Source organism: Siphateles boraxobius, unplaced genomic scaffold (assembly GCF_051911475.1).
Source record: "Siphateles boraxobius isolate OS27281-9 unplaced genomic scaffold, OSU_SipBor_1 86, whole genome shotgun sequence".
Taxonomy (NCBI): Eukaryota; Metazoa; Chordata; class Actinopteri; order Cypriniformes; family Leuciscidae; genus Siphateles; species Siphateles boraxobius.
Genome location: NW_027509215.1, coordinates 10857501 through 10877021, shown reverse-complemented (window position 1 = coordinate 10877021; position 19521 = coordinate 10857501). Strand labels below are relative to the sequence as shown.

The 19521-nt window shown below is 35.7% G+C and overlaps 1 protein-coding gene and 1 long non-coding RNA gene across 4 annotated transcripts in view; both read left to right on the top strand.

Annotated features, from left to right (window-relative positions):
• The first annotated feature begins 3145 nt into the window (after positions 1-3145).
• On the top strand, positions 3146-12117 carry LOC143731382 (uncharacterized). The gene is made up of 5 exons (XR_013200755.1): positions 3146-3339; positions 4435-4480; positions 9686-9771; positions 11716-11788; positions 11936-12117. It is a non-coding gene; the product is annotated as an uncharacterized LOC143731382 (long non-coding RNA).
• A 4745-nt stretch (positions 12118-16862) lies between these two features.
• The window catches only part of foxl2b (forkhead box L2b), a 4169-nt gene continuing 1510 nt past the window's right edge, over positions 16863-19521 (top strand). Inside the window, exons 1-3 of one of the 3 annotated variants that reach the window (XM_077222200.1) lie at positions 16863-17124; positions 17571-17627; positions 19057-19521. The exon at positions 19057-19521 is cut by the window's right edge and continues 1510 nt beyond it. In XM_077222200.1, coding sequence (XP_077078315.1) covers positions 17591-17627; positions 19057-19521 — 502 coding nt within the window. In that variant the 5' untranslated portion in view covers positions 16863-17124; positions 17571-17590. Of the gene's footprint in view, positions 17125-17570; positions 17628-18401; positions 18659-19056 lie in introns of those variants that run through there. The other 2 variants (XM_077222201.1, XM_077222202.1) reach the window with 2 other exon arrangements.

Genomic DNA, 19521 nt, shown 5'->3' with positions numbered 1-19521 from the left:
GGTTCTTGCAGAAGCTCAAACGTGATGCATAACATAAGAATGAACCTCATTGGTTCCTGTGAAGCTCAAACGTGATGCGTAACACGAGAATGAACCTCATTGGTTCTTGAAGAAGCTCAAACGTGATGCATAACATAAGAATGAACCTCATTGGTTCTTGTGAAGCTCAAACGTGATGCGTAACACGAGAATGAACCTCATTGGTTCTTGAAGAAGCTCAAACGTGATGCATAACATAAGAATGAACCTCATTGGTTCTTGTGAAGCTCAAACGTGATGCGTAACACGAGAATGAACCTCATTGGTTCTTGTGAAGCTCAAACGCGATGCGTAACACGAGAATGAACCTCATTGGTTCTTGCAGAAGCTCAAACGTGATGCATAACATAAGAATGAACCTCATTGGTTCTTGTGAAGCTCAAACGTGATGCATAACATAAGAATGAACCTCATTGGTTCCTGTGAAGCTCAAACGTGATGCGTAACACGAGAATGAACCTCATTGGTTCTTGAAGAAGCTCAAACGTGATGCATAACATAAGAATGAACCTCATTGGTTCTTGTGAAGCTCAAACGTGATGCGTAACACGAGAATGAACCTCATTGGTTCTTGCAGAAGCTCAAACGTGATGCATAACACGAGAATGAACCTCATTGGTTCTTGCAGAAGCTCAAACGTGATGCATAACACGAGAATGAACCTCATTGGTTCTTGCAGAAGCTCAAACGTGATGCATAACACGAGAATGAACCTCATTGGTTCTTGTGAAGCTCAAACGTGATGCGTAACACGAGAATGAACCTCATTGGTTCTTGAAGAAGCTCAAACGTGATGCATAACATAAGAATGAACCTCATTGGTTCTTGCAGAAGCTCAAACGTGATGCATAACACGAGAATGAACCTCATTGGTTCTTGCAGAAGCTCAAACGTGATGCATAACACGAGAATGAACCTCATTGGTTCTTGCAGAAGCTCAAACGTGATGCATAACACGAGAATGAACCTCATTGGTTCTTGCAGAAGCTCAAACGTGATGCGTAACACGAGAATGAACCTCATTGGTTCTTGCAGAAGCTCAAACGTGATGCATAACACGAGAATGAACCTCATTGGTTCTTGCAGAAGCTCAAACGTGATGCATAACACGAGAATGAACCTCATTGGTTCTTGCAGAAGCTCAAACGTGATGCATAACATAAGAATGAACCTCATTGGTTCTTGTGAAGCTCAAACGGGATGCGTAACACGAGAATGAACCTCATTGGTTCTTGCAGAAGCTCAAACGTGATGCATAACATAAGAATGAACCTCATTGGTTCTTGTGAAGCTCAAACGGGATGCGTAACACGAGAATGAACCTCATTGGTTCTTGCAGAAGCTCAAACGTGATGCATAACATAAGAATGAACCTCATTGGTTCTTGTGAAGCTCAAACGTGATGCGTAACAGAAGAATGAACCTCATTGGTTCTTGTGAAGCTCAAACGTGATGCGTAACACGAGAATGAACCTCATTGGTTCTTGTGAAGCTCAAATGTGCTGTAATTAATGACATTATTTTAATTTTTGGATGAACTATTGCTCTTTGTTCATTTTCGACCGAAAGATTTTACTTTTTATTTTTATTTTCAATCATCAGAATGGTTGGAAACTTGGTAAAGGTTTTGGGACTTGCTATGTGTACACACACAAAAATAATGGACGTTATTCAAAAAGATTAAATGGTCCTGAAAACAATAATCACTTGTGTTTCTCGCGGTCAGAAACGAGCGCATTGGAAATTAATGGGAGAGGAATTTCCTCTAGTGGAAGCGTTCGGTACTGCAGCCGAACAACATCCCACTGAGAGACTCCATTTTTGAACACAACTTGTTTAGATTTATGGCTTTGATTTTCTCGCAGTTTTAGAGTAAAATATGTTTTTGAAAATATATATTTCATATGAAAAATGTGAAAAAATACTATTTAAAATTGTAATAAATAAACAATAAATGTAAAATTCTGTTTCTTTTTTTCTTAAGTTTACCCATTTTAAACTTTTTTTTAACTTCAGCAATAATCTACCAATTGTCGTCTTTGAAAAGAGATCAAAGTTAAGTCTGTGCTTTAAAGCATTCAAGATTTATGACGGTTTAAGTTTGAAATTTTATTTTCAGGTCTAAGCTCAAAAAGTGAATTAATTTGATATAATAATAAAAAAATCTGTAAATTTTGACCCGACACACTTCTACACTAGTTCACACTAGTTCACACTAGTTCGTAGAATGTCTGTTGGGAGCATGGAGATAAAGAGTTAGCAGTTATTAAGCAGACAACTACTACATAACTCTGATTTAAAGTATTAGTAGACTATGTCATGTAGTTGCAAACTTATAGTCAGTAGAATGATTAAAGGGGACCATCAAAATAAAGTGTAACCGGATATCTGACTTTTAATTGTAGACTTGGCAAATCTGTGCACAGTTTTAGACATTTCTTGTGAAATTCTATAGGAGATACTTGAGATTATTGAGTCTCGCTCTTCATTTAATCAGTTGATTGCACTGACACTATGAAAACACAGCTTGAATGGCTCTGGATAATTACACTATTGTCTTCTGTAGAGATGCGTTTGCTAAATTAAGCAGTTATGAAACAAATTCATACACAGTTATTGCGTTTCCTGTCAGTAACTAATACATTTGGAAATAATGTCACAATACAAATATAAAAATAAAAACCTGAGAAATATTCACTGGACATATTCAAGTGATTAAAATAACATTGATCTATCCATCTGTCTATTTATTGATTGATTTCAATTAGTTATTTTTGCAAATGTGTAAAAAAAAAAAAATTATTTATTTGAAAACATTTGGGCATTAAAAAAAATATTGTTATTAACATTATTAGTTTATTTTTGCACTATGTAAAAAATAATTAATTTGCATGAAAAAAATGCAAATTACAATGTGAAAAAAATGAAAAACTGATAAATGTTTGCATGAAACATTGGCATTTAAATAACATTTACATATGCATGCATGCATGACTTGACTAGATAATATTTTTACGGGAACTCATTTGTGATTTCTCTTTAGATTTGTAGGAAGAGATAAAGAGGAAGACTCCTCTTCAGGGACCGAGTGAGTGTGTGTGAATCTCCGCATCTGCCCGTCAGCACCTGATAACAGTGGAGTGGGAGATGTTTTCATCAGTGTCTGAAACACAACATGTCCCCGATACAGTCGGGTCTCAGCGTCCTGCAGAGATACAGCAGATCTTCACACTCGTCATGCTTTCCTCAAGGTCAAGAGCTGCACATAAGTCTCGCTGTCACATGAGGACATTTCACAAGGTCTATATATCAGGAAGGCTTTCAGTATAAAGTCCAATTATAAAACCGCTCGTTTTCTCCATAAACAGTTTTATTTGTTGGTTTCAAACGTGTAGTTCATATGATCTTAATTGTGTATGTGTATACATATATATTGCAATATAATACTAAGCCTATAAATAAAACAAGATTTATTTATTTAAAACATTTGGACGTATTGAAGAAATTATTATTAAGTTAATTTGTGTTTTGCATTATGGGCGACGTGGAAAAAAAACTTAATTTACATAAAAATGCTGTCACATTGAATAAATTAAATTAAAATTAAATATAAATCTTGAAGCATTTGCTGGAACGCAAAAGTAAAACATTTGGACACATTCAAGTAATTAAAATAACATTTGTGTGTGTGTGTGTATAAATAAATATATACATACATACACACATTTGGGCACATAAAGTAATATAATTTTACTAATATAATTGATTTACATGAAAATAATGTCACAATGCAAAACAAAAACATCTAAAAAATACGATGGATTTTCGCTATGCAAAAATATTATTTATTTTAAAACATTTGGACATTAAAGATATTATTGGTTTTAACATTATTATCCATTTTTTTTGTTGCATTATGGCAAACAAGGAAGGGTTAGTCGTGATGCGGAAATGTCGTGATGCGAATGAATTTAAATAAAAATGAAAAGCTGATAAATGTTTGCTTGAAACATTGAGAACATTTTTTATATATTTTTTTATTTGCTAGTAAAACATTGGCCACATTAAAGTGATTAAAATAACATTTAATCCATCTATTTATTTATTGATTTAAATTAGGTATTTTTGCAAATATGTAAAAAAAAAAAAAACTTGATTGACATGAAAATAATGTCACAATCCAAGCAAAAAATAAATATATATATAGGGCTTATTTTCATAATGAAAATTTGTTATTTATTGATTGATTGATTGATGGAACAGAAAATGACCCTCGACCCGAAGCACATAATTCTCCAGACTGTGATAATATAACCAAACCCTGTTGTGTATAGTATATATAGTATATATTTAATACACAAACTCATGTTAACTCTCGTCTCTTCTGCGTCACAGGAGATTCTCCGGGATTAATGGGAAACGTCCCGCAGCTGGACTGAAGGTAATCATTTGCTTTTGTGCTTTAAGTGAAATCGATTTTTTATTTTCTCATGTTAAAGGGGTGTTGATTATGATTTCACTTTTTTAACTTTAGTTAGTGTGTAATGTTGCTGTTTGAGCATACACAACATCTGCAAAGTTACAACGCTTAAAGTTCAAAGCAAAGGGAGAGATTTACTTTTACAGAAATGGCTTTTTAAGGACTACAACAAACGGCTAATTGGGACTACAATGAGCTTCTTCACGGGTTAGTGACATCACTAATCCTAAAATTTACATAAACCCCGCCCCCGGGAACACGATTTATAGATTATCATGACAGAATATGCTAATCAGTGACATACAAGCTACATAAATTCATCAACTAACCATTCAGAAATGTGTTCTGCATGTTTGTCTGACTTTGAAGTTTTTGAAATGCTCAGTGTACGAACACACACACACACACACGAGCTCCTGAAGCTCCGCCCCCTGTGTCGGGAGCAGCAGCTCATTTGCATTTAAAGGGACAGACACAAAAACGCTCACTCTCAAAAAGTGACAATTTTAACATGTTATATAAAAATATCTGTGGGGTATTTTGAGCTAAAACTTCACACACACACTCTGGGGACATCAGAGACTTATTTTACATCTTGTCAAAAGGGAATTATACCAGCCCTTTAATGTTTCAGTGACATCACCAGAGATCAGCTTCAGTGTGTGTCGTCTTCTGTTTACAGGATTAAAATAGAAACATCAGAAGATGTTTCTGTCATTCCAAACTGTTTTTTTGGTTGTCGGTCTGTTATAAATAGCTTGATTGTGAGTTTGTTGATAAAGGAGGGCGTAGGAATGATAAACATGAGTGTTGAGTCTGCTGAGGGTTGGCAGTGAGTCTTACCTGACGATACAGCAACCGTGAGCTGCTCTCATTTCATGCCAAATAACTTTATAAGGTGTTGCAACGAGGTTCTATAAATTCATACTCGGTTTTGTAATATTAAGAATTACAAATCTTTACAAATGTGTGTATTCCCTTACATACATTTACTCCTCAGTCATTAGCTGTCAACTAAAATATAAGGTAACTGGTTTTAAATGGTTAATTCACCCTAAAATGAAATTGAACTCATGCTTTACCCTCATTCTAATGTCGTACGCCCTTCTTTCTCTAACACCTGATGCTTATTATACACTGCAAAGAAATTGTTTATTGGTTAATCTTAAATAAAAGTAATCTGGTTGCTGTAAAAAAAAAAGAGAGAAACTAAAAATTTGAGGTAATACAAAGGAAGAGATTAGTTTCATCAACAGAAACTAAACCTATTATGTATAATAATTTACAGTATTGTTAGCATGTGTCTAACATTATTTTGAATTTGCTAGCATGTTTTAGTACGTAGCATGTTGTAAGCATTTTTAAAGACACTGCCAGATTATTGGCACTGCTTATTTTTTTTTATAATTTTACGTTTATTATGAAAACGGCACAAAAATACCATTTACATTTTTTTTATGAAATATATATTTTCCAAAACACGTTTTACTCTAAAATCAAAAGCCATAAATCTAAAACAAGCTGTGTTCCGAATTTGAGTTTGATATCTTAAAAAAAAAGATCTTTCAGTGAGATGTTGTTCGGCTGCAGTACCGAACGCTTCCACTAGAGGAAACTCGTCTCATTCATTTCCTGTGTGTGTGTGTGTGTGTGTGTGTGTGTGTGTGTGTGTGTGTGTGTGTGTGTGTGTGTGTGTGTGTGTGTGTGTGTGTGTGTGTGTGTGTGTGTGTGACCGCTCTCTCACACACAGACCCGTGTGATGTGGGTTCAGACGGCCTCTTTTACCATAATCTCTTATTATCAGTTACGTGAGACAAAACACACTCCGTTCACACACACACACACCGTCAGCTTCTGCTCGTCTCGCCTGAGATCAGAACCAGAAAGAGTTTGTCTTTAGTGATCAATCGCCCCAAACACTGCAGATGTGGAGGGATTCTTGTCCTTTGTCATTGCCTTTGATTCATTTTCATTTTTGATATTCATAAACAATGCATCAGTGTCACATGCATATATACATCTATTCCTGTGAGGCAAAGCTGAATTGTTTTGGAATTTCGGAATGCTGTATGTATCGCTTTTTGTCAAGTTGTTTGTTATATAGATTTTTATCAAGTACATATTGTTTCACAGCAGCTTCACAGTATAAACAGGAACATCATCAAACTTCATCAAATATGAAGACAATACAAAAGATAATAGTGCACTAAGTTTAGTTTTCATCAGACAGTGTAAGTGAAGTCAAATCCATAATAATTATTGAATATTAAGTGTAAAGTTATATATGTGTACAGTAGTTGTCAGTTGAAGTTAGTAATTGGATTTGTGGTGATATTAAGGATTATGAAATCTTTGGTTTCAGTTTATAATATTTTGATGTTGCCAATTATTCTCACCGCCATGATTAAACTCGTGCATTTGACATATTTAACCAGTTAATTCAGCGTATCAGCGAACGTCCTCAACGTTATGAACAAACGTTCTTCCAGCAACATTAACACAACGTTCGTTCTGGTTTTTCATGATGTTCTCGAAACATCACAAAAATAAAGGAACAGAAAAGGTTTTTTTTTTTTGTGTGTGTGTGTGTGTGTGATGAGTGTGGTGTGTGTGTGTGTGTGTGTGTGTGTGTGTGTGTGTGTGTGTGTGTGTGTGTGTGTGTGATGAGTGTGGTGTGTGTGTGTGTGTGTGTGATGAGTGTGTGTGTGTGTGTGTGTGTGTGTGTGTGTGTGTGTGTGTGTGATGAGTGTGTGTGTGTGTGTGTGTGTGTGTGTGTGTGTGTGTGTGTGTGTGTGTGTGTGTGATGAGTGTGTGTGTGATGAGTGTGTGTGTTATGAGTGTGTGATGAGTGTGTGTGTGTGTGTGTGTGTGTGTGTGTGTTATGAGTGTGTGATGAGTGTGTGTGTGTGTGTGTGTGTGTTATGTGTGTGTGTGTGTGTGTGTGTGTGTGTGTGTGTGTGTGTGTGTGTGTGTGTGTGTGTGTGTGTGTGTGTGTGTGTGATGAGTGTGTGTGTGATGAGTGTGTGTGTTATGAGTGTGTGATGAGTGTGTGTGTGTTATGAGTGTGTGATGAGTGTGTGTGTGTGTGTGTGTGTTATGAGTGTGTGATGAGTGTGTGTGTGTGTGTGTGTTATGAGTGTGTGATGAGTGTGTGTGTGTGTGTGTGTGTGTTATGAGTGTGTGATGAGTGTGTGTGTGTGTGTGTGTGTGTGTTATGAGTGTGTGATGAGTGTGTGTGTGTGTGTGTGTGTGTGTGTGTGTGTGTGTGTGTGTGTGTGTGTGTGTGTGTGTGTGTGTGTGTGTGTGTGTGTGTGTGTGTGTGTGTGATGAATGTTTGTGTGTAAGTGATGAACAAAAAAGTAACGCTTTATTTCTAAGAGCAACAGAGGTTTTTTAAGTGACTTGTTTCGGAATGTTCAGAGAACATTCAAAAGTAACATTCCCACATTCCCAGAATTCTAAAATGGAATGTTCGCATAAAACCTGGATGTTCTGAGAATATATGTTTGTGTGTATCGTCTCGTTGTTTGTTGTTTGTCAGTGTTCACCTGTGTTCCTGCCTCTCGTCTGTCACTCATTATTGACGGCTCGCTCTCGATCTGTGTGTGTGTGTGTGTGTGTGTGTGTGTGTGTGTGCTGTGAGTGACAGAAGTGTTCACCTGTGTTCCTGCCTGTAGTCTGTCACTCATTAGCGACGGCTCGCTCTCGATCTGTGTGTGTGTGTGTTTGTTTAGTTTAACACGAGGCCGAGGCGAGTCACACCCCGAGAGACACGAGCGCTTCTGTCTCCTGTTAACAACCCAGGTGTTTGTTTTCTTACCTCTCCTTTCCTCCTTTTCTTTCTCTTCCTCCTTCTCTCCGGGAGGGATGATCCAGAGATCTGTGGCCTTTCTTTAAATCTGAGGCTTGTGTGTGTTTCCTCTGATTGAGAACACATTGGTCTGCACGGGACGAGTCCCTGTGACCCTCCACCGCCCTCAGAAGGGGGCGACCCGACTCGAGTGTGTGTGAACCTGACACACACACACACACACGCCCCGCGCGCTCGGGTTTCTGCTACGCTAATGCAATCAGATGCATGAATGAAATATGGTATATTTTGAAATCTGGGGTTAGTAAGAGTTCAAGGGTGCATTTATTTGATAAAAAATAGTCAAATTATTACTTTTATTATTATTTTACAATTTTTGTTTTAATGTGCAGTGGGGATGGGAGTCTTTATACATATTATAACACATATAAAATAATTTTGCCAAAAAAAAATATATTTTATATAATTAAACCCTAAATTGTGATGTAATGAATTGAAATTTGGGGTTAGTGAAAGTTTAAGGCTGCATTTATTTGATAAAAATACAGTAAAACTTACTATTATTTTTATTATTATTTTTTTTTTCTATTATTCATATTGTTAATTTTTTTACTATTTTTGTTTTGTATTTATTTGTGCAGTAAAACTTGATTTGTGGGGATGGAAGTTTTAGGCTGCATTCATTTGATCAAAAAAATACTGTAAAATTATTATTATTATTATTAATATGATTTTTTTTTTTTTTTTTTTACTATTTCTTTTTAAATGCAATGAAAACTTGTTTTCTGGGGATGGGAGCCTTTGTACACATTACTTAAATGATAATGAAAAAGACTTTTACAAAAAAAATACAGTAAAATTGTGTTATAATATTATAATTTAAAACAATTGCTTTCTATGTGAATATATTTTAAAATGTAATTTATTCCTGTGATCAAAGCTGAATTTTCTGCTCCAGTCTTTCAGTGTCACATGATGTTTCAGAAATCATTCTAATATTCAGATTTGATGCATTTTTATCCGCACGTGTTTTATTTAAACATAATACTTTTGTTTTAAATGGAAGCATTTTATGTTTTGTAACATTATAAATATCTTTACTGTCACTTTTGATCAATTTAATATCCTTGATGAAAAAAAAGTATAATTTATAAAAAATAAAAAAAAACAATCTTTCGAAGTGGCACCTGCAAAGTTTTCTTAAATATCTAAACGCATGCGTTATGTTCCGAACGGAACACTAGCGTTGTTTACTATGTGTGCACGCATACTATTGTTTCATACTATTGTGTTGTTGTCACATGACTTTGCAATAGAAAAATAAAAACAGTTACTTTGCTTCTTTGTGTAAAAAGGACTGAAATATTGGCCGTCCAATCAAATAAAGAATCAAGAAGAAGATGATGACATCACGTCCGGTTCATTCGTCACACTGGAAAAGGTCAGCTCAAACGCATTGCATTGTGGGTACAGCACTGGTTTTATACTGGGTGTTTATTTCACACTAAAAATATGCATTCTAAAGAAATAGTGATGTAAGTTTGCATGTTCTGTGTGTGCGTGTGTGTGAGTGTGTGTGTGTGTGTGTGTGTGTGTGTGTGTGTGTGTGTGTGTGTGTGTGTGTGTGTGTGTGTGTGTGTGTGTGTGTGTGTGTGTGTGTGTGTGTGTGTGTGTGCGCGTGTGTGTGTGTGTGTGTGTGTGTGTGTGTGTGTGTGTGTGTGTGCGCGTGTGTGTGTGTGCGTGTGTGTGTGTGTGTGTGTGTGACGGAGTGGGTTTAGATAAGCAGCTGAAGTGTGTGATTTAACATAAACAGGACACGAGTCTTTACCGTCACAGTATGTAGACCAATGCCATCCCATAAATCAACCTTTCAAATCATTTGTGTGCAGAAAAATCTAAATTCTCTAAAAATGATCATTCTGTCATCGTTTATTCTCCTTCATGTCATTCAAACCTCTGACTTTTTTTTTTAATTCTATTGAACATAATAGAAGATATAACTGGAAAGAAAAAAACAAATTATGATCTTCCTCAGTGTTTCTGTCTTGTTTTCCAGCACAAATATCTAAACATTCTTAAATCAAGATTCATTTACTGGAGAAGCAGCAAAACAACTGAAGATATTAAGTAAAACATTTATGAATTAAAGTGAGTTTGTGTCTAAAACAAGAACAAATATCTGCCAATGGAATCAGAAAATATTCTTAATTCAAAGAGAAAATAAGATTATTTTCTGACTCCATTGGAAGATATTTGTCATTTTGCTTCTTCTCCAGTAAATGTATGTTCAACAGAAGAAAGACATGAGGGAGAGTAAACAATGTGTTGTTGTTTTCGATCTTCGCTTCTAATGTGATGCTCAACTTTCATTGTGTTTCTGAAGTCCTCAATGAAGACAGACGAGCACCTGTGAACCGTCGCATTAAACACACAGAACAACAGCCTGTAGCAGAGCTGTCGACATCGTGTGTGTGTGTGTGTGTGTGTGTGTGTGCGTGCGTGCGTGCGTGCGTGTGCGTGTGTGTGTGTGCGTGTGTGTGTGTGTGTGTGTCTGTGTGTGAGAGAGTAGAAAGACTGAAATAGTATTTTCTTGGAAAATTTTTTTATTTTTTATTTACAACTTCAAAAAAATATTTTTACATGAATACATAACATCAATAATTAAACTTAAGGTTTTTTTTAGCTTTTATTTATTTAAGAAAAAGAATCCATCAATGCAATTAAACATGACAGGTTTAAGTAAAAAAGGGTTTTATTTACAGCTACGATTTTTTTTTACATTTATGAATAATATCAATAATTGAAAAATTAAACCTGCGAGTTTTTTAAGCTTTAATTTAATTCATTTTTTTATTCTATGAATGCAACATGGGTGATTTTTGTGGTCTGTCATGAATAAATCATGCGTTTCTCTCTTCGCAGGAGTGTGTGTGTGTGTGTGTGTGTGTGTGTGTGTGTGTGTGTGTGTGTGTGTGTGTGTGTGTGTGTGTGTGTGTGTGTGTGTGTGTGTGTGTGTGTGTGTGTGTTTGTGTGTGTCAAATAATAACGCAATTAAACATGACAAATTAATGCTGACATCATTTTTGTCCATGCTGTCATACAGAGAAATTATGAACGCATGCAAAAACCAACCAATCTTCAGCCTGTGCTTTAAAGCATTCAAGATTTGAAAAGAAATAAGTAAATAAATTTTAAAAAGTTGCAAATTTAATTTTCAGGTCTATGCACAAAAAAGTGAATAAATGGATTATAAATACAGCGTAAATATAATTTAGTACCGTAAAATCCCCTAAAAAAAATTTTTTTAAAAAAAAATTACCGTACATTAATTTGAAATTACTTTTTATGCCCAAAAGTGTGTGTGTGTGTGTGTGTGTGTCATCAGGGCTTGTTTACACTGGGCTGGACTTGAGCTTCAACACCTTCACCTGCTGCTCAACAGAAACAAAAGAGTCGAGGTGAGCCAGAAATAGCGTTTCCTCGGCCGATCAAAGGCACGTTTGTGCAGCGCTGATTCCCTGCGGCTGTGCGCAACAGATAAGCATCAGAACGCCAGAGTCGAGTCTGCTGATGTGTTTGTTTGCCTGTTTTATTCTCTCATTTAGTTTTCCTCCAGGGTCCGACACTTAGATCCTATCTGAGCCGGAGTAAATGGATTCGACATGATTGTTCGGCAGATATGCAGTGAGGAAAGTGCGAAAGGTTTAATGCTCATTCATCTGAACGCTGGCTTTTAACGTTCATTACTAGTGTTATCAGACAACAAATGCCTTGAGTTATACGCTGCATTGTGTTGTCTCAAGTTCACTTGTATACAGAGAGGAAATAATATTGTTTTTCAATAAAAAAAAAAGGTCAAATGGTCAAAAAATTACTTAATTTCGTAATTTTAGTCAGACTAATATTTCGTGTGAAAAATGCGAAAGGCTGATTCATCTAAACGACCCTTAAAACGGTGGCTTTTAATGTTAATTACGCAACAAAATTGTCAAAAAGGCATCCTGGTGTTGAAATGGAAAAAAAAAAAACATGTAAAATAAAAATAATACGTTTACATTCATGCATTTAGCAGACTTTATTTACAGTAGAGGAACAAAAGCAATTAGTCAGCGATTATGAAAATTTCTTATAATAACATATTAAAAGTTTACTGCTCATTCATCCAACCGGCCCTCAAGCGGCGGCTTTTAATGTTAATAACTCGTGTTATCAGTGTTATTAACAAATGCCTTGCGATGCACTTTAAGTCCAACGCATTTTCAATGTCCAAATTGAACAGAGTAAAAAGTCAATTTAATTGATTGTACATGGACTTTAAAGTAGATTTAAAGCCTTTTTAGCTGTGACAGTGTCTCTCAGTGGACATTAAATCCACAATATATTAATATTAATTATTAACTGCATTGTGGTGTCTTAAGTTCACTTGTATACATAGAGGAAATAAAATAAACTACCTTTTTTTACCCACATATTTTTCAATAAAAAGGTGATGTAAAAATATTTGCACTTCAAATGGACAAAAACAATTGCCAAAAATGCATCCTGGTGTTGAAGTTGAAATAAACATGTAAAAAATAACATTTACATTCATGCATTTAGCAGACATGACTAAAGGAATAATAAGGATTACGAAAAATTCTATCCTATAATAACATATTTGTGTTTGTCTCAGCTATTAATTTGTTAAAGTCAGTTCACGTTAATGATCACTGACAGATATATCAGATAGAAGTTACCATCTCAAAGCAGTCTTTAACTAGTAACCACTATAATAAAAGGTTCTGAGCGTTCTGTCAGCTGCTTATTATAAAGAACCTTTTTAGATCATGGAATAATTTTATGCATTTAGTTTTAATTAAGAAAAACTGAAATAATCTGATAAGCATGAATGTATTATGCAGTCTTTTAAGACATTTCTCCTTATATAGAACCTTTTTATCATAAAGGGTTCTTTAAAAGTCAGGAACCTTTGAGTTCTATCCACCTTATTCCTGACGATCTTACTGCGTTTTGAATTATGGGCGGCACTTCCGCTTTGGGGAACTTCCATTCAAAAACGCTGAAACGAATCATTTCAAATCTTAAGGTTGTCCTACAAATAAAGCTGATCCGTCAGTTTGACTGGATGAGCTGTCAATTATCTTAAATGATTTACTTTCAGACATCATGAAAATAACGTTATACTTGGTGTTTTAACGTTACGTTATAACAAGAACATATATGGCAAGAGCTCTTTTCAGTCGCTGCTTTCTTTTCCTCATGATCATTTTTTCCCCCTTTGCAATCCGCTGTAAAAGTATGAAAAAGGACTACATATAGGCTACTGTACATTTGTGGTCTGTTCTCCCGAATTTAATTTACGATATATTCCATTAATAATTCACTGGAATGCATGAAGAATCTCTCGTTATTCTCCTCAAATCCTTACGTCTCTTTCCAGGTTTGTTTTCACAGGTAAATTCAATTTATAATCTGTCAAAATGACGGAAATTACTTTGAAACAGTGTCACGTTATGCTGAAGTTAATGAACATTTTTGATTAAGGTAACAACACTTTTTTTATTTAACCAAAGACTCGCGCTTTTGGGGTTATTGGTCTGTTGAAAGTACCTTGTTGATGCTTTTACACTTTTGGATTTCCTTTTAATGTTCGATGGTTGAAGGGTGAGTAGATGAATCTCATCTCATTGTGACGCTTTTTTAAACTATTGCGTTCATAGAGCGAGCCTTTCACTGATTGTTTACAGCTTAACGGAAGTTACACCCATAATTCGCGCAAAGCGTCATGGGGCGCAGGAATACTGTGAATACAGAACATTTAGGCATGAAAAGGGTTCTTTAAAATTGAGTCAAGAACACTAGGGTTCCATATAAAACCTTTTTGGCATAAAAAGTAATTTCAAATGGAGTCAAAAACCCTAGAGTTCTGTATGTAGAACCATTTTGGCTTTATGGTTTTGTTCAAACTGAATCAAGAAACCCTAGAGTTCTATATAGAACTTTTTTGGCATTAAAAGCTCTTTAAAATTGAGTCAAGAACACTAGGGTTTTATATAGAACCTTTTTAGCATAAAGTGTTCATCAAAATTGAGTCAAGAACACAAGGGTTTCACATAGAACGTTTTTGGCATGAAACGTTCTTTAGAATTGAGTCAAGAACCCAAGAGTTCTATATAGAACCTATTAGGCCGAGGACCGTGGGAGAACGTTAATCTTCTGAAATTATTGAATTATCAGTCATTCATATCGGCATCCGTTTCAATCACAGTTAAATGTGTGGCGGTGCAGTGTAATGCATTATAATAATTTGACAGGCGGGTTGTCGGGAGAATGGCTTAGAGCTTCCCATACGCTTCCTCCGGGTGATAAGAAAGGAAAACACGTTCTCCACTCTTAAAACAGAAACCCTGAGCACCTTCAGGAAGAGCCGAGCGCTCTATGGGCTTTGTAATTTAAGGCAGAGGTCAATCCCGGGATTTACAAAGTGAGGAAGCGCCCCCCCACCACACACTAATGCCCCGGCAGGTCAAGCCTACAGTTAAAAAGAGAAACATGGGCTGCGTCCGAAATCACGTATACTCTCTGAGTAAGTACTTAATGACTGACTGCTAAAAAAGTGCCGTCTATAGAGTATGAATGTGTGTAGTAGTGTCATCCCGACGTACTACATGCGCCATGTCATTATCATGTGACCTATTCACTGCCATTCATAAATCCTCTCCCGTGGCCTCATGGGATTGTAAAGTGTCCATGTTAAAGGTTCTTCATGGAACCATAACTGTCACAAAAAAAAATGATTATCTTTAAATCATCAGTACACCTAAAAAAAATAAAGGTTTTTTTTTTTTACATTTATGGTTCCATGAAGAACCTTTAACATCCAGGGAACTTTTCTTAGTGTAAAGAACGCTTAAATAATCGAAATAACCTTTTTTTCACTAAAGAACCTCAGAAAATTTTCAAGGATGTTAAAGGTTTTTTATGGAACCTTAAATGCCAATAACGAACCTTTTTTGACAGTTATGGTTCCATGAAGAACCTTTAACATCCAGGGAACCTTTCTTAGTGTGAAGAACATTTAAATAATCGAAAAAACCTTTTTTTCTTTTTGAAGAACCTCAGAATATTTTCAAGGATGTTAACTGGTTCTTATGGAACCATAACTGTCAAAAAAGAAAATGATTCTCTTTAAATCATCAGGTTATGGTTCCTTGAAGAACCTATGTTATCCAGGGAATCTTTCTTAGTGTGAAGAACAATTAAATAATCGAAAGAACCCTTTTTTTCCTTAACCCTTTTAGTGTCACCCCCCTTTTTTTGAATATACATGAAAATGCACATTTCGAACTTGAATGGTTGTAATTCAAGAATGCTTTGGAATATAGACGTAAGATTGGTCTTGTTTTAAAGAAGACATTTGGCAGATTTTTGTAGAAGTGAAATAAATTAAGAAAGTGAAACAGAAAAAAAGTTATAGAAGTTTGAGTTTATGAAAATGTACAATGTAAAAAATTTAATTATTCATATTTTATATAAAATATATTTTTTCAAAACCTGGGCGACTCTAAAACTGCAAAAATATCAAAGCCAAAAATCTGAACAAGTTGTGTTTCAAATTTCAGGTTGATATTTCAAAAAATGAGCTTTCAGTAAGATTTTGTTAGGGCGCAGTACCAAACTTTTTCACTAGATGACAACCAGACTCCATTACTGCCCATATAAGGGCGCCTCCATTTCCATATGTGTTTTGAGTGATATGAACCATTATTTCCCCAATTTTCATACAATTTATGAAGTAGACATCCTATTCAGAAGTAATATGAGAAGTTTGGCAGATTTTGATATGATTTCAACCTCTAAGAAACATAAAAAGAACACTCATGTTCATCACTATTTCAAAATAAAGGTCTAAGAGTATGAAAATATTATTGTTGCAAATTGATAAATTACGGCTCCTCTGAAAATCAATCACCAAATATGGAAACTAGAGATTGTAAGCTTTCAAATGATATATAGTTTGTCAAGATTAGTTTAGGTTTAGTATAGGATATTACTGTTTTAAAAATGTAAAGGATTTGGGCCCACCGGTGGGCCCGTGACACTTCGGAAAGGTTCCACTGATGTTAAAGGTTCTTCACGGAACCATAACTGTCAATAATAACCTTTATTTTTTAAGAGTGTTCTGGTGATTTAAAGAGCACTCTTGAAATAAAGGTTATTATTGACAGTTATGGTTCCGTGAAGAACCTGTAAGATCCATGGAACCTTCCCAAGGTTCTTTATAGTGAAAAACTGGTTCTTTAGATAAAAATCTTCACACTACTAAACTTTTACGAACTGTTCTCTAGAAAATCCCTCTTTAGAGATCTATGGCATGATGGAACCTTTATTGCATACAATAAGATCTCCACCGCTTCCAGGATGTAAAGCCCTTTTTTGGTTCTATTTGGAACATTCATTTTAAGAAATGTTTCATTTAAGTGTCAATTTTCTGTGAGTGAGTGCACTTTTTTTTAAAAAAAAAATTAATATACGCTCATATTTCCCATATAGAGTGAAGATGGCTTCATAACTCCTACATGCCCAGCAGGTCCGGAACCGTCATCGGATCCCATTTGTTTTGAAGCTCGAAACACCTTGAACAAATTTCTCTCTACACTGAAACAGTGCGAGATGATGATGATGTTGTAAGGTTCTGATGCGGTGTCCCACTGACCCGGAGCTTCAGTCCATCTGCATTCTTGCACTTTGAACCATAAACATCCTCCTTTCAAAGAGCTTGGCAGGAAGTTTGGTAAGTTTTCCCTTAAATGTGCTTCAGTCTATTTAAAATAGAAGTCTGCTGGATTGCTTTCAGCATCTGATACAATAAAAATGTCTATATTGCTGTGTTTGAGATGCTCTAATAGCTTAAAACTGGTTTGCAGTGTATGCATATCTGTAAAATAAGTAAATATAAATTACATCATACAATCATATATATAATTTTCTGCATTCGGTTTGATATTATGACCTATCGATGCTTACTGTATAACCAAATACTGAGTCTGAAAAAGTATTAATTTATTAAAGTGTCTATTGAGCAAGTACATTTATTTAATTAATTTGTGTTTTATTAAGAATTAATTAAGGCTGTCATATAAAAAAAATGCAAGTAAACTACACGCGAGCTCCGACAGATCTCTAGCGCAGTTTCCATTAAAAAACAAAAGAAATGTTTCGTTCTCTGTCAAATTTCAGAGGCGTGAAGGAGCCGATAGATGCTGATGACATACAGAACACACAGCTGTTACACCTGTGTGTGTGTGTGTGAGAGAGAGAGAGAGAGAGAGAGAGAGAGAGAGAGAGAGAGAGAGAGAGAGAGAGAGAGAGAAAGCAGACTGGGCTTGGAGATCAAAATCTGCAGCTATATATCAATTAGAAATAAACACCTATATAATAATGCATTAAAAAAATTATACAACAAACCTGAAGGCTATTGTTCTTTTTGGATAATATTTGGTTACACTTTATTTTAAGGTGTCATTGTTACAGTGTAATTATATAAGTACTGAGTGATATTAATTAACTGTACTTAGGGTTAGGGTAGGATTAGGATTTGGTTGAGGGTTAGTTGCATGTAATTATGCCTAATTTACTGTTATACTATGGTAAATACATGTAACAAGGACACTGTAAAATAAAGTGTTACCTAATATTTTATAATGATGTATTTATAAAATATACTGTATTCTATTTATCTTTTATTAAGGAATTAAATTAGATTGGCTTAGAGATAAATGTGTAGGCTAAGAGTCGAAATAAAGGTGGGTAAATTTACTATAGGCTGTATTAATACATAAAATAGTGTCAAATAAATTGCCTATACAAATAACTTTTTTTTATTTTATTTTTAAATTTAGTACTGGTAGCCTACATGGAGTTAAATCTAATCTAATGAATAAAATAATATAAATATATTTAAAGAGCATCTCATTTAGTTATTTATACTGTTTGAATAATAAAGGTGTTATTTTTGTGTAAAACGCATCGGTGTTTGTTAAGCGATGAGAGAGACGTGACGAAAGCGGAATATGACGAGAGATTAGCGCGAGCCTGACGACACCAGAGTTTCGCATTTCACGAGAGGGAGAAAAAAAAAACAAGTTTCAGGATCTTCCAGAAGAGCCTTCGAGCTTAAACCACACTGAGATCCCGAGTCCATCACAGCAAAACCCGAGGAGCTCTCATTTCATCCAACACGGACAATATTTAAGAGTTTCTGTCATAATTTATGGATCTGCGGTGACCCGATGCATGAACAAATCATCCAAAAGAGCTAAAATCAGGTACGTCCCGTTTCAACCAAACTCATGCGCTCTTAAAAATGAGTTTTCGCAGCAATGCGTTTTTGGTAGCCCAAAGAATCATTAGCGATCAGTTCCGTTTCCTAGAACATTTCAATCATCTAAAAAAAGAAAAACGTTATCCACTATAAAGCGGTTCGATAAACACTAAACAAATCCTGGATTGTTTCAAGGGTCAAATTATGGACAAACCAAACTGTTGGTTTAAATTTTTAATTTTTGTCCATATTTATTGAAAAGTTGGTCCATATTTGACCGTTGAAACGACCAAGCGTTTTTACAGTGAATGTTCTTCACGGAACCATCCGATGCCAATACAACACCTTTATTTTTAGCGTGAGGTGTTTGTTTTGATGTTTTGTTTGCTTATGTTTTTGAAGCGATGGCATCTTACCATAGCTTGGATGATGACGCAATGGCTTTGATGGTCCACGACACCAACGCGGTGAAGAAGGAAGAGTTCGCGAAGGACGAGCCGGTCCAGTCAGACCCGAGTTCCGACCCGAAAGCGGACCCGTCTCAGAAGCCTCCGTACTCGTACGTGGCTCTGATCGCTATGGCCATCCGGGAGAGCTCGGAGAAAAGGCTAACCCTCTCCGGGATCTACCAGTACATCATCACCAAGTTCCCCTTCTATGAGAAGAACAAGAAGGGATGGCAGAACAGTATCCGACACAACTTGAGTCTCAACGAGTGTTTTATTAAAGTTCCCCGGGAGGGTGGCGGCGAGCGCAAGGGGAACTACTGGACCCTCGACCCGGCTTGCGAGGACATGTTCGAGAAGGGGAACTACCGGCGCCGGAGGCGCATGAAGCGCCCGTTTAGACCGCCGGTGGCTCACTTCC